The 19754-nt window shown below is 34.6% G+C and overlaps 3 protein-coding genes across 8 annotated transcripts; 1 reads left to right on the forward strand and 2 right to left on the reverse strand.

Moving 5' to 3' along the window:
- Nucleotides 1-1424: 1424 nt before the first annotated feature.
- LOC125498230 (uncharacterized) lies at nt 1425-6043 on the reverse strand. Its single transcript, XM_048646042.2, has 5 exons — nt 5723-6043; nt 4240-4741; nt 3355-3556; nt 2601-3080; nt 1425-1959 (listed from the first exon to the last, which is right to left on the reverse strand). Exons 1-5 carry the CDS (start codon nt 5991-5993, stop codon nt 1516-1518), a joined length of 1899 nt encoding a protein of 632 aa, XP_048501999.1. The 5' UTR covers nt 5994-6043; the 3' UTR covers nt 1425-1515.
- Nucleotides 6044-10023: 3980 nt separating this feature from the next.
- LOC104895434 (chromatin assembly factor 1 subunit FAS2) lies at nt 10024-18582 on the forward strand. Of its 6 annotated transcripts, none has more exons than XR_007275064.2 (14): nt 10024-10457; nt 11195-11306; nt 12154-12180; nt 12275-12347; nt 14738-14841; nt 14923-15134; nt 15215-15311; nt 15562-15634; nt 15804-15892; nt 15976-16114; nt 16234-16334; nt 16412-16780; nt 17102-17231; nt 17792-18582. XR_007275064.2 is itself a non-coding variant. In XM_010681940.4 (12 exons), the coding sequence occupies exons 1-12, from the start codon at nt 10344-10346 to the stop codon at nt 16717-16719; spliced, it is 1449 nt and encodes a 482-aa protein (XP_010680242.2). In that variant the 5' UTR covers nt 10025-10343; the 3' UTR covers nt 16720-17059. The 6 variants fall into 6 exon arrangements, 1 of the variants encoding a protein (XP_010680242.2); XR_007275066.2 differs by having other exon boundaries at nt 17175-17231; XR_007275067.2 differs by lacking the exon at nt 17102-17231.
- On the reverse strand, nt 17304-18465 carry LOC130591756 (protein TRACHEARY ELEMENT DIFFERENTIATION-RELATED 7-like). The gene has a single exon (XM_057395647.1). The coding sequence runs from the start codon at nt 18463-18465 to the stop codon at nt 17524-17526; it is 942 nt and encodes a 313-aa protein (XP_057251630.1). The 3' UTR covers nt 17304-17523.
- Nucleotides 18583-19754: the final 1172 nt, after the last annotated feature.

Below are 19754 nucleotides of genomic sequence, written 5' to 3' on the forward strand. Positions count from 1 at the left end.
AGTTGCAGATGGGATAGCCAATAAGGATCATTATTTGGTGTCTAATACTTCTATTACTTATGGTTTCCCTTCTTTTTTCCAACTTTTTTCTATCGTCCTCTATAAGGATGTTTTATGGTGGCGTCCTGATTAGGTCTAGTCGTAGTTTTCTCTCCTAATTAAAAAAAAAAGTAAAGAATGTACAAAAAGAAAGGTAGTATATTGAATCAAGAGAAGGTATTGGGTCAGACGCGTCCGACCCATAATATTTGGTCGGACGACTTTCAGGTTTCAATTTTTTTCAGTTGGTTTCAAAAAAAAATCAGTTGGTTTCAATTTTTGTTCAGAAGACCAAATGAAAGAAAAACAACACAAGCTGAAAGAATTTACACACCAACTGAAAGAATAACCAAATGAAAGAAAAACAACACAAGCTGAAAGAATTTAAACACCAACTGAAAGAACACAGAAGACCAAATGAAAGAAAAACAACACAAGCTGAAAGAATTTACACACCAACTGAAAGAACACAGAAGACCAAATGAAAGAAAAACAACACAAGCTGAAAGATTATATACACCAACTGAAAGAACACAGAAGACTAAATGAAAGAAAAATCATATCAGAGGAAGGAAAGCATTATCTTCTTCTTCTGATTACTCATTCTCTCTCTTCTCCTTCCAAAAATTGCAAAAAAAACACACCAATTTCATACGTTTAATAATGGAGAGAAAGTAACTTACATGTTCAGAGATAAAATCCAATATTGCAAATTTTTGCTCTCAAAAACCTTATTAGAACCCAAAAGAAGAAAGAAGATGAAATTTTTAAAAGAAAATTTAAAAAGGGACAAAAACAAACTGAATTTAGAGGCTATAGTATTGAAGAAATTTCCTCTAAATGCAATCTAGTATATGTAAATCTTAAGAATAATAAGAGACGACAACAAAAGAGGAAATGAAGATGGAGAGACATATTGTGAAGATGGTGAAGTCCTTGCATCTTCTTTGTCTTCTTCTTTGAGCTTGCTCAGCCCATCCGACGCAAAGTATTGGGTTAGACGGTCTGACCCAATACTTTCACTTGAATCAATATGTGTAATCCATGACTTTTTATACATGTGTGTATCTTTTTAAAGGTAAGATGAACTCTCTTTCAAGGAGGGGGGAAATTGAGAATCCCATTTGCAAGGGGTGAGACTCGATCTTATAATCTTTGGGATCGAAAATGATACCAACATTATTATGCTATCATCTGCTTCTCAATTGTTTTTTTATTATTATACATGTGTGTATGTTAGTAGTATTTTTTTAAAAAAAAATATTGGTAAGAAGAATTCTTCTTGGCTGCCCTCGTACAAAGCCCCCATCCATAAAAATCAACTTTCAATAGTGATATTAAAGTTTTTTTTTTACCTCCTTTCGAGAACCTCGTGGAAAGATGAATTCCGTGGTAAATAATGGAGTATATAGCTAATAAGAATCACGCTACAAGAAGAAAATAACAAAATTGTCGTTCTTAATTAGACTTAAACGGTTAAACCCTATACAATAAGAATTCAGGATTTATATCTTCTGGCACTAGACGTTCAATCGGACATGTTGGTAAACAATGAGCTATATGCGTTGCATTTTCCAAGTATGATGCATACTTTCGTTGTAACACTTGTTCATCACTTAATCTTCTTGCACGATTATCTTCAACTTCATTTTGGTCATCTAGACTTAGTGCTTGTACATCACAAGCTAACTTTTGGCTAAAGAAATGGCAATCAACACCACTTTCATGCATGATTTTCTCAAGTTTTTGCTTACTAAATGTCCATTCTCCTGTTTTCCAGTTGAAATTGTATATGGCAAGAAAACGTTGGCCAAATGAAGCAACAAATTCCAAGGCTAACAAGATGAACTCGAATTCTTCTTTTGATAGATAGTATGGGAAGTTGATTCTTGCCCATCCTGGCTTCACTCCTAGATAACCCTGATAAATAACGAACAAATAATATAAAGAGTTGTATATATGTATACATAAAAGTCATAATAAAAATGTCAAACCCTAATAGTAGACTTTACTCAATTTATTAAGGTTGTATTGTATTTAACTAAATTAAGCACGACTTATCTGAGTTAATATACACTTATATTAAGTACTTATCGATTTATTAGTTAAACTAAGTTTAGCAAAACATTGTACAAATATTATACTACTATAAGATCGATATATATTAATTAGTTGTGGATCTCATTTCCTATCACATGATCATTACATGTGGATAAGACATCCTAATTCCTAAACCAGCCTTGTAATGATTAAAGATGAGAATGAACATATGTTCTAAGTTTCATTCCACATTCTCATTCCTTCAAGTACTCATCTTTTGTAGCATTAACAAAACTTTCATTAGGAATTTTTTCATAAGACGCATGAAACTTGTTTCACGAGTATAACCAATAGAGCATTAAGAACCTGACGTAATTTTTGCAAATATCTTTTATATATATGAATATGAGCGCCGACTTTTTATAAAGGTGATTTTTTTCCTTAGATTGTTAAAATTCACGTTAAACTTAAATAATATTAGAGAAACATAAAAACAGATGACAAGATAATAAGCCGCATACCTTCGCAACATAAGATCTCAAGGCAAGTGAATGATTGTGGTCGATATTAAGCAATTGATGAGCATAAGGCCCAGCACAAGCACACCCTCCTCTAGCTTGAATTCCAAATAAATCATTAAGTAGCTTAACAATGAAAGCACCATGAAGTGGTTTTCCTCTATTCCTACAACTTTCTCCCCACATATGAAGCTTATTATTTGCAACCTCACTTTTGTCACTACTTGAATCTATGGAATAAGAGTAAACTTGGAACGACAAAATCGCCTGCCGTTTTGCTTTTGTGCTACCTAATATAAAGAACCTTGGATTAGAAAGAAGCCTTTCTATGGCTTTTTCAATAAAATAAGTCTCTTGTTTTTGGATCACTTCACACCCAATATATTCCTTTACCCAAAATGTCAAGGCTGCTTTAATCTTCTGGATGATTGGTGGAGTCCCTGCATTTTCTCTATCTTCTATGTCATCCATATATAAAGTGTCCTGCATGCAGTTTTGAATACCATGTGTTTACTACATCTAAGAATATCTTGTTCTTATTCAGCGCTTTAAATGAGTAACAAAAGTTTTGAATGTATCATGCGCACAATATAACATATACTCAATGACTCTGTGTATATAAGAATATAGACGCCCTTCCTTTGTTTGAAAAGAAAATTCTCCCAATAAGAAATGATGAGCTCAACGGATACAAATAACGATTATTTATTGGGGTTTATGTTAGTGTAAAATTTGTAAAGACAAAAAAAGCTCGTACCTTTTCAGTAAAGCAGTTAACAAAGTCGACAGTGCCACCTCCACAAGTGGAAGGAGGAGAAGATCCCAAGTGATATAAAACTTTGTTCATCATAAGGATGCCCGGAGAACCTGGTCCTCCTGGGAACTTGTGTGGACTAAGAAATATTGCATCATAGCCGTCCATTTCCCCTGATCTCATCTTGATCTCTACATATGGCCCACTGTACAACATAGATCATTTAGGGTATGTTCTCTTCGGCATAAAACAACTTAATTGAACTTAACTTATTGTAAATGAACTGAATTGAACCTAACTAAACTGAAAATAACGTGGGTCGTGGGGAGAACATGCTTTTATGATATATCTAAATAATAGTAAGTAGTAATTATTGAATCACAACTTTGCAATGTAATAGAAAATTTCCATTTTTAACTCTATGTAGAAATATCATTCGCTTTTATAATGTAATATATAAAATCACGAAGTGTAAAAATATAGAAGTTGCTTAGAACTACTTTTGATGGTTTAAACTTTAGTATGAGGAGAAAAAAAAATACTCTATATAGGTAAATTTAAACTTGAAAGTTGTAACCTTTAAATTTAAGATACATGCACTATATTGCATTATTTTAAAATTTATTTCCTTACATACTAATTTATATAGGATTGATCACATCGAACTTTTTTACTTTTTTGGTTTAGGCAAAAACCACTAACCGAGTTAAAGGTTTGATGGAAAGCTTTACTTATTGGTTTGGCGATTTTATGAGAAACACAACGGTTTTACAAAAATTGTTGACTACCCATCTTTCTTCATTAATTAATAATGTTACAAATTATAAATAAATCACAAAAACACGCAACAAACTAAACATTAAAGAGACGATAATTTAATTTACCTACCTGGATGCAAAATCAAAGCAAGCAAAGGCTCCATATTGATGAAGAAGAGTAGAAATTTTCCTAGTATCCAAACAAATCCCAGTAACATTACTACAAGCAGAAAATGATCCCATCATTTTCCTCTTACTAAACTTATAAAACTTAAGTTGTTCCTCTAATTCTTCCAAGTTTAACAAACCATCTTCACACATCCCAATTTCAACCACTTCAACAAGGCTTTGTTTCCAAGACAAATAATTAGAATGATGTTCATGAGGTCCAACAAAAACTACCCATCTTTCTTCATTGCTTATAATTTGTAACATTCTTTCTCTTAAAATTGATGGTATTGTAATTCCCATTACTTCTTGAAGTCTTTTAATAGCTGATGTTGAGCCTGAACCACAAAATATTAGTGCATCATCTTTACCTCCACCCAAACACGACCTTATGTAATCAGTCGCTTGATTTACCATCTTTGTTGTCTCTTGACCCACATAACTATCGCATGTGTGAGTGTTTCCTGTAACAACATATATATTTGCTATTACTTTGAGTCTATAATCGAGACATTCCATTAAAGAAAAACGAGTACATAAAAAATTGTAAAAAACTCGTACGAACTCGGTGCATCAAATAGAGTTATGTATGTTGGAATTATGACAAATTCCACTATTTTGTCTTTTTCTCTCCTCACATGAATCTGCCTTTTCATTTTCTCCCTTATTTTTCAGTTTTCGTGATATAGTTTATTGTACAACTGAACCTGTTGTAAAAAATTAGGATTATATTGTCAGTTTTGATATAGTGTGTTTGTGTGTGGTAAAGCGGGTTTCTCTGTGCTATAGTATGTTTATTTTGTCATAGTGTTTCTTTGTGTTATAATGTGTTTGTTTGTGATCTAGTGTATTTCTTTCTGATATAAGGTATCTGTTTATGGCATAGTGTGTTTTTTTTGTGCTATAGTGTTTTTTTTTTCCAAGAGTTATAGTGGTTCTTTGTGTTATAGTGTATTAGTTTGTGATATAGTGTATTAGTTTGTGATATAGTGTATTTCTCTCTTATATAGTGTATCTGTTTGTAATATAGTGTGTTTTCATGTATTATAATAGTGTGTGTTCCAATTTACGTGTGTGAGCCTGATGCTAGAGTTGATCAACTCCAACCTAGACCGATTTTTGGGCAGGTTTGGGAAGAATTTTTTAGCTCGCAGTTGGGCCTGGCCTGGTCCAATTTTTTTGCTTTGGGGCAGGCTTTGGGTAAGCCAAAAAGGACTTTATAGTCTATTCTTTGAACGGACCCGATTTAGGCCCGAAAAAGCCGTTAATTTTGGCCCGAAATTGCGGGCTTTAGGCACAAAATTTTGGCCCGACCGACCAGTGGGCAATTTTTTTTTAGACACGGCTCGACCCATGATCACCTCTACCTGGTGCAAACTAATTTTACTGTAAACCAGATCCACACAAGTTGAATAATACAAAATTAGGATAGAAAGAGAGCTTACCATATAAAGGAAGAACATTTTGTATGATGTAATCTTCAATATAGCGAAGACACCTACCACTCGCAGTACAATCTAGATAAGTAACCTTACGTTTTCCAAAAGGAGAAATGAACTCCAAACCATCACCAATAAAATTGTTCCTTAGCCAATCTAGCTTCTTCGTTGTGTTAATAGCTTCATTCACATCATACTTTGAATAATAATAATTTGGCACATCATGGGAAAACGTAGGACATTGTAATGATGCACAAGATGAATTAAACATACACATATTTGAATCTTAATTTTGATGTAAATGTATGTGTTTTGGCAATATTTTATACTTGTTGCTTTATATATTTATAGATACAAGAAACTACAAAGTTTGATGTTATTAGTTTCGGAGTTAAGGGAATTTCCTGTGGGTCAAACTCAAACATGTTAAAAACATATAGTTGGAAAATCAATAACCAGTTGCGCATTTTAGTGTTGAAACAAAGTAAATAGTGGGCAGTTGCTGAAATTATAATATATTCTGTGGGTGCAAAAAAACTGGTTCATGTTGAAATGGTATTTTATGCACAGTTGGAAAGCTTTGGTTTGCTTTTATGTTAATACTAGTACTTGTTAATAGGTTGATTTTGATACTTGATGATGCAAATGAACCAATTAGAAATTGCCGTGAAATTATAAAGTGTTGTTTTGGCCAGTAAGCATAAAGTAATTTATACACTAGTCCCTTATAGGATATATTATTAAAAGAGTTATGTTATTAGGGAAAAGACAAGATATCAGTTGACAAATTCGAGTAACTATAAACTAGTTGGTCTTTTTTTTTTTTTTTTAATTTACTTACCTCACTTTGGAGGAAATTAATGGGGAGTACAAAAATATGAGAGAGAAATTGTTAAACTGAAAAGTAGAGGTGATCATGAGCTGAGCCTAGGGATGGCAACGGGTAGGATCCGGGTAGGATCCTCTAGGATCCAGATCCAGATCCAGATCCTTTTTTAGACAAGGATCCAGATCCTACCCGGATCCGCTGGGTAATGAAATTGAGGATCCAGATCCAGATCCGACGGATCTTACGGATCCGGGTCCAAAACGGACCCAAAACGGATCCTAACTTATTTTTCTTTAAACTATACTAATTTTCATTAAAATATAGTTTAACAAAACTTCAATAACAACGCTGTTTGTCCATACAAGCATTCACTAACATTAAGTTTAATAAATCCAACATAAATAATATTAAGAATTTAACAAACTTCAATAATGCTACAATTCTTAACAAACTACAATGTTACATCTTCCATTCTTTACTTGGTCCATCTACTAAGAATCCGAGAGGCTATTCTTCATCATGATGATAAAAGATTGTGTAAGAGGAAATCTCATTGTTACTAGTGAAGGAATATACAGTAGTTATAAGTCCCTCAACAATGTCAAATTTGTCATTGATAACCTGTATTTTTTAAACAAACAACACCACAAATTAAACAATATGAAATATCTATTTTTACAAATAATCTTGGGAAATTATTTTAAGAGATTAAGAAATTATTAAAGAAAAAACCTTGGCTAAGGGAGCAGGGCAGTTTGTGGTGCAGGCGTGTAGCTTGCATTAGAAACAATGTCGATTTCAGGTTTGTATTCCTTCTCATTAACCATAACCATAACAACTAAGATTACCAAAAGTCTTGCATGAATCTAAAAACCTCAAAAACTACTTATAACATAAAATTGAAAGCACAATTTTTAAGATTCTGCCATGAAATCCATGGATTAATCGCCTCCAGCCTTTTGGTAAACATAGGTTCAACCACACTTACCACAAAAATGACGATCAAAATTATTAGCCATAAAAGTACCACGGCTGTTCTGTTAATTCCGGCGCAGCGGCGGCTACTCTGGCTATGTGTTCCGACTGCTTGGTGGTCACCACGAGTCCACGACTTCTTGCTCGGTGGTTCAGTGCCGGAAGAAGGTCTAGAGTGAAGAGAAGAAGAGAAGACTGAAGAGAGAGACGAAAGAGTGAAGAGAAGAGTAGAAGACTGAATAGAGAAAAGTGGCGCTGGGTAAAAATGAAACAAAGGGTTTTAGGGTTTTCATTTTACCTTTATACTCCCTCCGTCCCTAAATAGAGTGCCCATTTCTCCAATGCACGTTTGCCAATGCACGTTTTGTATCGTCAATATCTTTAATTTCATATTAGTAAAAATTATAAAAGTTTGATTTTCTTAATGTACGTAATGAGACGAATCAAACAAGACCCACATGACTATGTTTTTTCTTATATATTAGAAATATTTTTTGAGGGCTTTCTTTACCTTTGAATAGTGTCCAAAAAAGAAATGGGCACTCTATTAAGGGACGGAGGGAGTATTTTATATTTTAATTTAATTTTTTAAAAAAACGGGTAAACGGATCTGGATCCGGGTAATAACTTAGGACCCGGTCCAGATCCATTTTAAAAACCAAGGATCCAGATCCTACCCGGATCCGTCGGGTCCAAAATTTGAGGATCCAGATCCGCTGAAAACGGATCTGGATCCACGGATCCGGGTAGGGTCCATTACCCACTGCCATCCCTAGCTGAGCCTTGTTCAGGCCGGGTTAGCCTAAAAGATTTGCCCATTGGTTGGGTCGGCCCGGGCCAAATTTTGTGCCTAACCCGCTATTTTGGGCCAAAATTCGACCAGGCCAAAAAATAGACTTAAAAGTCTTTTTTGGCTTGCCCAAAAGCAAAAAAAATCGGGACGAGTTCGCCCGCGGGTCAAAAAATTCTACCCAAAATCCGATCCAAAATCGAGTCGGGCCGGAATGACATGGGTGGAAAAAGAGGAGAAAGTAGATGTGATATGTTACCAAAAATAAAAAAACAACAGTGTGTAAATTAAAAAGAAACGAACTAAAAAGAAAAGTGGGTAGATTAAAATGAAACTAAAGAATTAATTAAGTAGTCGTTTTTCCATGAATATTATTAGAAGTTATATTTCTCATGTAATTTCATTTTATAATAATGTAAGGGTTTCGCTGATTATTAAAAGTTTCACTTACTTTGAGGAGTTTTCTCGATAAACAAATTATGCTTTTCATGAGATGTTTCACTTTTAAAATTCATAAAAATTGTAAAAGCCTTCACATTAATATGATCTCTAAGATGTTCTACTTTATATTTCAAACGTCTCAACCAAACTTTGTTTTGATTTATATCACGATAACTAGACTTGTTCTCAAGTATGTACCATCTTTTAATTGATAAGGATAAGAGAACAAATAATATTAATCTTAATCAAGATTTATACATAGAGTCATAATGTACACATACCGTTGTTTACTTATTTAGTTGTCTCCTTTTTAAAATTTATTTAAAGAACATTGGGCTCCACAGTAAGATTTCACCATGGACCGGTTCGCGAAAAGATCAAACATCGTCAAACACACACTTAGGGAAAAAAGGCAAGGTAGAGTTTATGGACTTGATCGATAAAAGTAGATATTGCATTAGTTATTAGATGTTTGGTGTTGTGAAACGCTATAACTTTTAACGTTTTATATCAGAATTAAACGATGCAATACTTTCAATTAATTATATTTTTTAGGTGTTAGTGGTAGAGTTTTAATAGTGACATACATAAATACGACTCACATTTCAAATAAAATCAACTAGAAAATTTGACCCGGGCGACCCGGACAGTTACAATTATCAAATATATCATTATCCATAAGTTTCATAATTCATTTTATTCTCTTAATTTTCTTTTTAGAGCGAAATTGAAGGTTATGGGATGATAATTTATTTTAAAAAAATTCAAATAATTGGGGACAAAATTAATAATATCAATGAAATTAGGGTAAGAGAATGTTATTACTCCTTTCGTCCCATAATATAGTGCTTGTTTCTTTTTTACACGGTCTCCAAGACGTAACTTTGACCTTTAATATCTTCAATTCCATATAAATAAAAAATATAAAAAGTTGATATTATGAAACTACACATTGAGACGACTCTAACAAGATCTCACATGAATATGTTCTTTTATATATACAAACAATAATATTCGATCAAAGATTTTAAAGTTTGATCTTACCAAAAATGAAGTAGGCACTATATTATGGGATAGAGGGGAGTTCCTTTTAGCAAAAATGTTGGAGATCAAAAAGCTTACCCCGAATACTCATCATGGGACTTATCTAGTTTGTTGTCGTTGTTGTGAGTTGTTTGAACAACAATTCGTTCTCTCTATCTTTTATTGTTTTTTAAAATTTCAATAATTACTTTTCCTAAACAACAAACTAGATAAGTCCTATGCCTATTGGGGGTAAGTAAAGTAATAAATGAGTTGCCATTTACCAACCTATTAGTAGGGAGGGGAGAAGAGAATTTATATCGCTACGTGCTTGATCCAAAGCGGACAATATCTGAATAAAATTCGCTCGAAATTCCCGCCAAAAAATAAAAAGGCGCCAAACGCTCTTACTCTTCTTCCTTTCTCTTCCAGTTCTAGATAGAGAGAACTACAGAAAGGAAAAAAAAAAAAAAACTCCCGCAATAATCTTCCACAACCCTAATTTGCTCGATTTGAAATCTACTGTTCTTGCTAATTTCACCTGATTTCTGGAAAATTTCAGGTAATCAATGAAAGGAGGAACAGTTCAGATCAATTGGCACGACACTAAGCCTGTTCTAACCCTAGATTTTCACCCCATTTCTGGTCTTTTAGCCACCGGTGGTGCTGATTTCGATATCAAGGTATTTTCACTTTTCTCTCTCCTCTTTTTCAATTTTTTTTTCCGCAATCTCATTTTCAGATCTGATTCTTTGCTTTTGAGGTTGTTTACGCATCAATTTGAGTGTTCGATCGATATGCGATTCGAGTGTGATGCTTAATTATCATAGGATTAATTGCTTTCTGTATGTTATTTGATTTATCATTTATGCAATTCAATTTTTGACAGTAAACACTTGAATTTTGGTACTGAATTAGGGTTAGGGTTTCAATTGGATAACATGAGTTCACTTGTTTGCTTCATTTTTCGGATTTTTTTTCATTTTTTACCACCTTTTAAAATCACAGTTTTCAATATAACTACCTTATAAGTTAATTTTTTTTCTTTCTAAATAACCACTGAAATCTCTTTAAATAGATATCAATTGACAGATTTTGTCAAAGAAATTGTTCTTAAACAAGGGTTTTAACCTTATATACATTCTAGTGAACTAAAGTGGAGGTGAAAAAATCGTTCTTAGACTTTTTTTGAGGATGATTTGCTTGACGGAATCTGTCAATTGGTAGGTGTTTATTTGAATAATTGAAAATATAAGGTGGTTATTTTGAAAAACTTGATCTCATAAGGTGGTAAAAGTCCTATTTTTTATAGATGTGATGATGCTTTTATTTAATTTTTAGTGTGTCATCTTTAGTTATGATGGCATTGATCTATATATCGGTGTTCTTTAATTGTTTGATGATGTATCTGATTATTTAGATTTGGCAAGTAGACTCTGGCGAGGCAGAAAAGAAAATTCCAACAGCTTCATATCGATCGAGTCTTTCGTATCATAGTTCAGCAGTGAATGTTCTTCGGTTTTCGCCTTCAGGTAAGGAGTTGTCTTGTTGATTTGCTACATGCATGTTCAGTTATTCATCATGAAGTATATTTCTGAATGCCTAAATAAGTTTGACACTGTAGTATTAGATATAATAGTAGAAATGAAGATAGAATTCTACTAGTCTTTCTGTTAGGGCTCCACTTAATGTGATTGTATAGATATGGCTTTCAGTAATCAGTATTGCTAGTTTTGAGGATGATATCTTCCGTTGATGACTCAACACTCTTGCCTTTCATAATTTTTGACCTTAACTTGCTAAGTTGGCAAATGTATAACACTCCTCATATAAATGTTCAAACCTCAAATTGTCAAATTAGCTCATTTTTTTTATTAGCTAGAAAAATCTTCTAATGACTCATTGCACATAGACTTACTTTTCCTGAAGGGAGAACCCCGGGGGGGGGGGGGGGGGTTGTCCTGGATAGGTAAATCTTGGAATGTTTTATTATATATTTTCTATGGACTCGAAAAGCAAATCAAATGGATGAAGTTTCTTGGTCGGTCCAATTTCTTTCAATCTTTCAATCTGTGTATGGTAATTTTTATGCATCCAAGTCCATGTCTCATGCATGATTGCATGTGCCTCTAAAGGGGGTATGAAGATCTAAGATAGGTGATCTCAAGTGGTTGTGCTATGGGTTTGAAATTTCTTGTGTCTTGTCTGCATTCCTGAACAGAAGTTTTATTTATTGTTGGCACAAACATACATACCCATGCATAGACATATTTATACACACATTAATACGTGCTTGTATATCTGTATATGTATGCACAATCTTCCTTTTAGTTACGATAGTCATTCTTATTCATGTTCCCTTGATCTTCCTGTGTGCAGGAGAGCTCCTTGCTTCAGGTGCAGATGGTATGATGATAGTTCACTGTTATATTAGAACTTGAATCTGAACTTATGTTGCTCATAAATTGCTGAACTGTGTTCTTTTTTCTTTACTCTTTAGGAGGTGAACTTATATTATGGAAATCTCACGTGACAGATGCCGGTCAAGTTTGGAAAGTCCTCAAGACGCTATCGTAAGATTATTTTCTGGGCCAATTGTTGTATAATTTGTAACAATCTTTGCTTTGCTAGTACTCTAAATTTCAATTTGCTAGCAGAATGTTAGGCATTGTAGAGAGTGGTAGATGAATGAGAGATGGAAGTACCTCTTGTAAGATGTAAGCGGTGATTATTTGATTCGATGAATGAGAGATGGAAGTACCTCTTGTAAGATGTAAGCGGTGATTATTTGCTTCTCTTCCTGAATCCTTGCACTAAACCCATAAGGTCATACGTCTTATTTCTTCAGCTTACAGGGGGAAGAATTAAACTTTCACAAGATTTCATTGTTGTTCATCGTTTATGATTCTTTTGCTTTTGACTAGTAGGGGTAACGGGTTAAGCCTATGCACATCTGGACCTCAACAGATCCAGCCTTGGTAGGACTGATTCTGGGTTGTTTTTTATGATTGATAAAAGGTGAAACTTGTGTCTTGTAGGTTGGAGGATGTGATGAACCGAGAATTTTGTTTTAGACATTCATGCACCAGTCATTAGTATTAAAATTTTAGGATCCAGTGATTCATGTAGATCTTCTAAGAAGCTTGGATGCAATAATGGAAGCTGCTGAAAGCTAGATGAGCTTTAGTCCTGCTATAATTATGAGGAGCAAAGCAGTTAAAATATTTCTTGTACGAGAACTGCATTTGCAACTTCACGAGTCAAGGAGAGTAGAGTTTGTTGAAACTTCATCAGTATATATCACTCCCTCGGTTTCTTTTTAATTTACTCACTTCACTTTGGAGGAGAACCAAGGAAGAAGTACATAAGTATGAGAGATAAATTGAAAAGGTGGTAGAGAGAGACTAAAAAAGTGTGAGAGAAACTAAAAAGTGGATTTAAATACTTCCTCCGTTTTTTTTTGATGTTACACTTTCTATTTTAGGAAGTTTTGAATTAGATGTTACACTTTTATTTTGGGTAATAACTTCTCTCTATCTCTCTCCTATCACATGTTCACATGAGCCCTTTTGTTTTTCATTCTTTCTATCTCTCTCCTCTCCAAAAATTACCTAGGAGTCCGTGATTTGAAAAGTGTAACATCTAATAAAAAACGGAGGTAGTATTAAAAAATGGATGACATGGGTGGAAAAAGAGGAGAAAGTAAATGGGACATGTTACCAAGAATAGAAAAAGTAACAGTGTGTAAATTAATAAAAAAACTAATATGAACCCGGTGCACACTAACTTAGTGTGCACTCAATCCATCGCACGTGAGTTGTTATGATTACAACTCTCAATCTTTGTCGCGTTTAGTCTCCCCTCTTTCTTCTCTCTCCTCTGATAACTTCTCTTTCCTTCTCTCTCCTTTGATAACTTCTTCCAACTTCGTTCTCTTATAAATTCTGCATTTTCTTTCTCATAAATTAACTTCTTCATTTTCTCTTTCATAAGTTCTTCATTTTCTCTCTCATAACTTCTTTATTTTCTCTCTGTTCAAGTTTGTACTACGTCTTTCAGTTTTTTCGTTCATTTTTGTTTAATTTTGAAACAATATAGTGTATTTTGAAATCATATAGTGTATTTTGACATGATAGTGTTGCTGAGTTTTTTGACGTGTGTTTTGCATGACATAGTGTATATTGACATGATATAGTTTATTTTGAAATGATATAGTGTGTTTTGACATGATAGTGTTTTGTTGTTCTTTTGGCATGATGGTGTTGCATGATATAGTGTATATGTACATGATATAGTGTGTTATGGCATGATATAGTGTATTTTGAAATGATTTAGTGTTTTGTTGTGTTTATTTTAGCATGGTAGTGTTGCATGATATAGTGTATATGGACATGACATAGTGTGTTTTGACATGATATAGTGTAGGTTTCTTCTGAACTAATTGTTTTTGTATTATTGAAGAGAGAGAAATTGCAGGTTTTGGAAAGTGGGAATGAGTACTTTGTAGCGGGTCACGTGCGTGGTGCACAATATTTTTAATGTAGATGAAAAAGAAACATACCAAAAAGGAAAGTGTGTAGATTAAAAAGAATCCGAGGGAGTATGAATTTGCTACCTCCGTATGAAGAGTGAATAGTTCAGTTCATTACCTAAAACAGATAGTAGCTTAGTTAATATCTTAAATTCTTGTATATAAGTGAACTAATAAGAGGACTGGCTTATTCAACTACTGCTGAAGATTAAGAAACACACTATAGCTCCAGCACTTACTAAACATCAGGTAATGGACAACAGAATTAGAAATTTCTGGAGATTCTGCAAATGGCAACCATGTAAATGTTCACTAAGAGAAGGAATTCTTTGTATTTGTAAGAATGATAGTTCAGTTTTATGATTGGCTGAATGACTGAACTTTCTAAACTTATTTTGAGTTTTGATATATTTTCTATATTTTATTCCATAGATTTCACAGAAAGGATGTGCTGGATCTGCAGTGGTCCAGAAATGGAGCTTATATCTTCTCTGGATCTGTTGATAATTCTTGCATCATATGGGATGCTGACAAAGGTACATAAAGATTATGAAGTAGATGTGGTATATCTGATGCAGTTCCAATGTTGTTTGAACCCTTTGATATTCTTCATATAGGTTCTGTCCATCAGATCTTGGATGCACATCTCCACTATGTTCAGGGAGTGGCGTGGGATCCCTTGTCTAAATATGTTGCATCTCTTAGCTCCGATAGAACTTGCAGAATTTATGTTAACAAGCCTCAAAAAGTAAAGGGAACAGAGAAAATAAATTATGCTTGTCAGCATGTGATCGTGAAGGCAGAGCAGCAATCTACAGATGATAGCAAGGTTAAGAATGGCTTGTTTTGTACAATATGTCATTTATTATGCTATTGGTAAGCGCTGACATAGTTGAAGTTGAAATGCAGTGCTTGAAGAATCATCTATTTCACGATGAGACTTTGCCATCTTTCTTCCGCAGATTAGCTTGGTCACCTGATGGCTCATTTTTAGTGGTACCTGCTGGTATGGTTCTAAACTGAAATCCATTTTGTTGTGAAATAACATAGTCGACGCTTTTTCTCTTTCTTTTCTTATTTCAGTTTCTTCACAACTTTTTCTTGTATTTTTTATTTTTTATCATTTTATTGTAAAGTGGGGAGTAGATTAAGATGGAAACCTTTAGGATGAAGAATTCTAAAGTTTCTAAGAAGCTATTACGAAATATCATAAACTTGGTTTTCATATTCAAATCCTATCTACCTTTCTCTTGCAGGTATATACAAATGTTCACCTGAGTCTGAATCTATCAACACTGCTTATATATTCTCCAGAAAAGATCTTTCAAGGCAAGGCATTCTCTTGACTTCAAGATAGGATTTGTTGCCTGACCAATTCTTAGATGACTAGATTTCATCCATCCTCTTACCATTTTCTTGACTCAAATCAGTGTTAAACCTCCTTTTTCCTCTTGTGGGTAGAACTGATATATGTATATATATATTTATTGACATCCAGGCCCACTCTGCAGCTTCCTGGTGCCAATAAGCCTGTGGTGGCAGTCCATTTCTGTCCTTTGGCCTTTAGCCTTCGTGGATCAAACTCAGGTAATTTTTCTTTGTTTCACACATATGGTGATTAATTTCACAATTTGATGTAATAATAGGTACCATTATTTTTTCTCTGACAGCTGGACTCTTCAAGCTTCCATATCGGCTTATTTTTGCTGTGGCAACTCTAAATTCATTGTACATTTATGACACGGAAAGTGTTGCTCCTCTGGCAATTTTGGCTGGTCTCCATTATGCAGCCATAACAGATATTGCATGGTACTGTTGTTTTTATTACTCTTTTTTCTGAAGGAAGGAGTTTAAGTTTGGTTTTCTTCAATTTTTTGCACTCCGCTTTTACTCTTTTATGCAAGCCTGTAACATTTTGCTTTCAATAGGTCGCCAGATGGCAAGTATCTAGCATTATCATCACAAGATGGATACTGCACATTGGTAGAATTTCAAAGTGATGAACTGGGATCACCTATCCCTTTTCCAGGTTTGTCCTCACCATAAAGAACTCACGCCACTTTCTCCATGTTTTATGTGATACTTATTTTGTGCTGAACTTTTTAGACGGAAAGCCAGTCATTAGTCATGTTGGTGAGATTCCTAGTCAACAGAAGCCAGAGGAGGAAATGGTGGTCAAAGCATCCGTAAAAGGCAGCCCAATTTTAGAAAATAAGCAAAATGATGACAAACAAGCAGTGCCTGTGGCAACAAGCACTCCTGTTGCTAAAAATCCAGTGGTGACAAACACTCCTGTCACTAAAAATCCAGTGGCGGCAAGCACTCCGGTCGCTAAAAATCCAGTGGCGACAAGCATTCCTGTCTCTAACAAGCCAGCTAAGAGGCGTATTACTCCTATGGCAATCGATCCTTGACCTTCACCGATATCTTTGTAAATTTCACGCTGAAGTCATCTTTCTGCTTCTGATGTAAGAGGTTTGGATTTCTCTTCCCCATTTTGTATAGCGGGTCTTGAAGGGAATTACTTCGTGGTATAATGAAAATAGAGTTCACATATCAATTAAGTTTTCAAGTGTATCATGAGATGAGGAGAATATAAAGCAACTTCCAATATTTAAAACACCATAGCTGTCAATGCTGATAGAGTGATAGGAAATCAAGTTTGACCATTTTTATGATTGTCTGGTTCTATTTGTTGACACAAGTGTATAACATGCAATCTTGAAATATATCTAGAACTGCTAATTCTGAGTTTTGGTGTCTATGCTGCTGCCATTGTCATACATCGTTGTGTAGATAAGGAGTGTCCTGATTCTCCACGTGATTGATTCGGAGTTTATAAAATTCCACAATGTCAAATGGTGTGCAGACTGCAGTACTACAGTTAGAAGATTACTATGGCACTGATCGTATTAGCATCTTTAATGTAAGATAAAAACTTGTCATTGGTTTTATTCTTCTGAACTTTTTGTTGCCAGAAGTTCAATAGTCTGAACTGTTAAATAATAGTATAAAATATCATATAAACGAATAAAAGACAATTTCTGAATGTTATTTGTTGAAATACGCATAGCAATCAGTAATATACTGAAGCAATATGTGAATATTTATGTAGTTCAAACTTCAATGTATAATTTGTTTTAAAGATTAGAAAAGCTCTTAGCATGCAACATCATAGAGCATGCACAAATTTCATCCCGTTCAACGAGTTATTGTTCTCAATGTGGTGACTGACTGTAGCTGAGAGTGGGAGCTGCTATTTCCGGAGAGTGGTGATGATGTATAGCCTTAGTATGAGAAGTTCCACCAATTATTTCATTCTTTGTTTTAGTTTCATGAGAATGAATATCCTCTTCAAAGGTTACAAGCACAGCTGGTTCACCATGTGGACCAGGTACAACAGATTCATGAACGTGCACTCGTTCATCAAAAGTAATATCATCAGTCTCTTTGATCATTCTCTTTCTTCTCTTCTTCATGAAGCAGAACAATGCAGCTGAAAGGAATGCTAGAAAGAAAAGGCCTCCAAGGGACACGAAAACAATAATGATGGTACCGTGGTGCCCAGGAGCAGGAGGTGGTGGCAGTGGAGGGGTGGGGGTGATGTGAGGAGGTGGTGGTGGAAGTTTTGGTGGCAGTGGTGGTGGTTTTACTGCTGGAGCTGGCGGAGGCAAAGGATGCGGAGGTGGTCTTGGTGGAGGATTTGAGGGCTTTGGTGGAGGGAGAGAATGTGGAGGTGGTTTTGGTTTTGGTGCTGGAGGAGGGTTTGAGGGCTTTGTTGGTGATGGAGGTGGTTTAGGTTTTGGTGCTGGTGGAGGGTTAGAGGGCTTTGCTGGTGATGGAGGTGGTTTAGGTTTCGGCGATGGTGGAGGGTTAGAGGGCTTTGCTGGTGATGGAGGTGGTTTAGGTTTCGGTGCCGGTGGAGGGTTAGAGGGCTTTGCTGGTGATGGAGGTGGTTTAGGTTTCGGCGATGGTGGAGGGTTCAACGGCTTTATTGGTGATGGTGGGGTTGGTTTTGGTGGAGAAATGGGATGAAAAGGAGGTGGTAGGTATGGTGGAGAAATGGGATGAAAGGGAGGTGGTAGTTTCGGTGGGAATAGGTAACTATGTGGTGGCGGGAAAGGGAAAAATGGATAGTTAAAATTTTGAGGTTGAGCCATAGAAGTTGATTGTTATTTGGGAAATTAGAGTATTAAATGATAGTTCTTAGCACTTAGCAGATGTTGTGTTTCGACTCTATACATTATACGCATTTATATAAACCCCAATTTCATTGAGTGTGTTGATTGTTAGAATGAACTTGTAAGTTTTTAGAGACTTGCCCTCCATTCCAAGATTTTGAGGGCTGTCATGTTTGCATTTAAAAACACCTAATCTTTCTTGCTCTCAGAACTTGAAAAATTCTGTTTCTTCTGTGCTAATATGTTGAAAATGATTTTAACAATAAACCACTCTCATGAGAGTAAAAAAAATTAACATATTCTATATTATTCTTTGTTCCCTTTTTTGTTTTCCTTAACTTATTTTCAGTTCAATTTAGTTTAGCTCAGCTCTGGACAATACTTTTACTCTCACATATCACTATTCATTTTAGTTCAGTCTAGTTCAGTTCAGTTTAGTTCAGCTGTTTTATGCCAAAGAGAACATGCCCTAAATTAGAGTTGATTTTATAATATTTTATAATATGTCTCAGCTCTGGACAATACGTTTTCCATCTCCATGTACATTATTCTTTTGCATAAATGTATATTATCATCTATGACCATTACTACAAGGTTATGTCATACTCCCGTGAAAACCATTTTGAATAGCATATCATGTTACAAGGTTTTAGAGATTGATGAAAATATTAAGAAAGAAAATCATCCTCATCATTGAAATGATGGGTCATTGTTGGTTTTCTTTATACCAAAGGCATACTTGTAGGGTAAATTCCTAATTTGGAAGCCATCTAAACGAAAATTTCTTTTGAACAAATAGTTGTTGCATACACAACCACAAATATGATATGTCGAAATATATTGTATATAAAATATTATCATAAATGTTGTATTTTGAAAACAAGGTCTCAATACTCAATGTCATCTATGAGATATAAGATGTTGAACTTTTATATACAATATTTGTGACTTTTCAGATTAATGTGAAGGGAGAACGAATTGATTGAATCTTTACATGGTATCAGAACATGTTCCAATCCTAGGACCTGTGGGTTATGGGCTCACCACGCTTTCGCTGTGCCACTCTGATTTGAAAAGTCTATTTATACAACCTAGGACCAAGCGTTATTCATTTAGGAAACAATTCCTATTTCACAATGAATTGCTGATAAAAAAGTAACATGAATCTTATACACAAAATTACCCAACGTATTTGTTACTGTTAACCCCATTTATTACCACCTATCAGACAGGCAAGCAAGAGTTACATTCTTGCTATCAACGTTGGC

Source organism: Beta vulgaris, chromosome 6 (genome assembly GCF_026745355.1).
Source record: "Beta vulgaris subsp. vulgaris cultivar EL10 chromosome 6, EL10.2, whole genome shotgun sequence".
NCBI lineage: Eukaryota > Viridiplantae > Streptophyta > Magnoliopsida > Caryophyllales > Amaranthaceae > Beta > Beta vulgaris.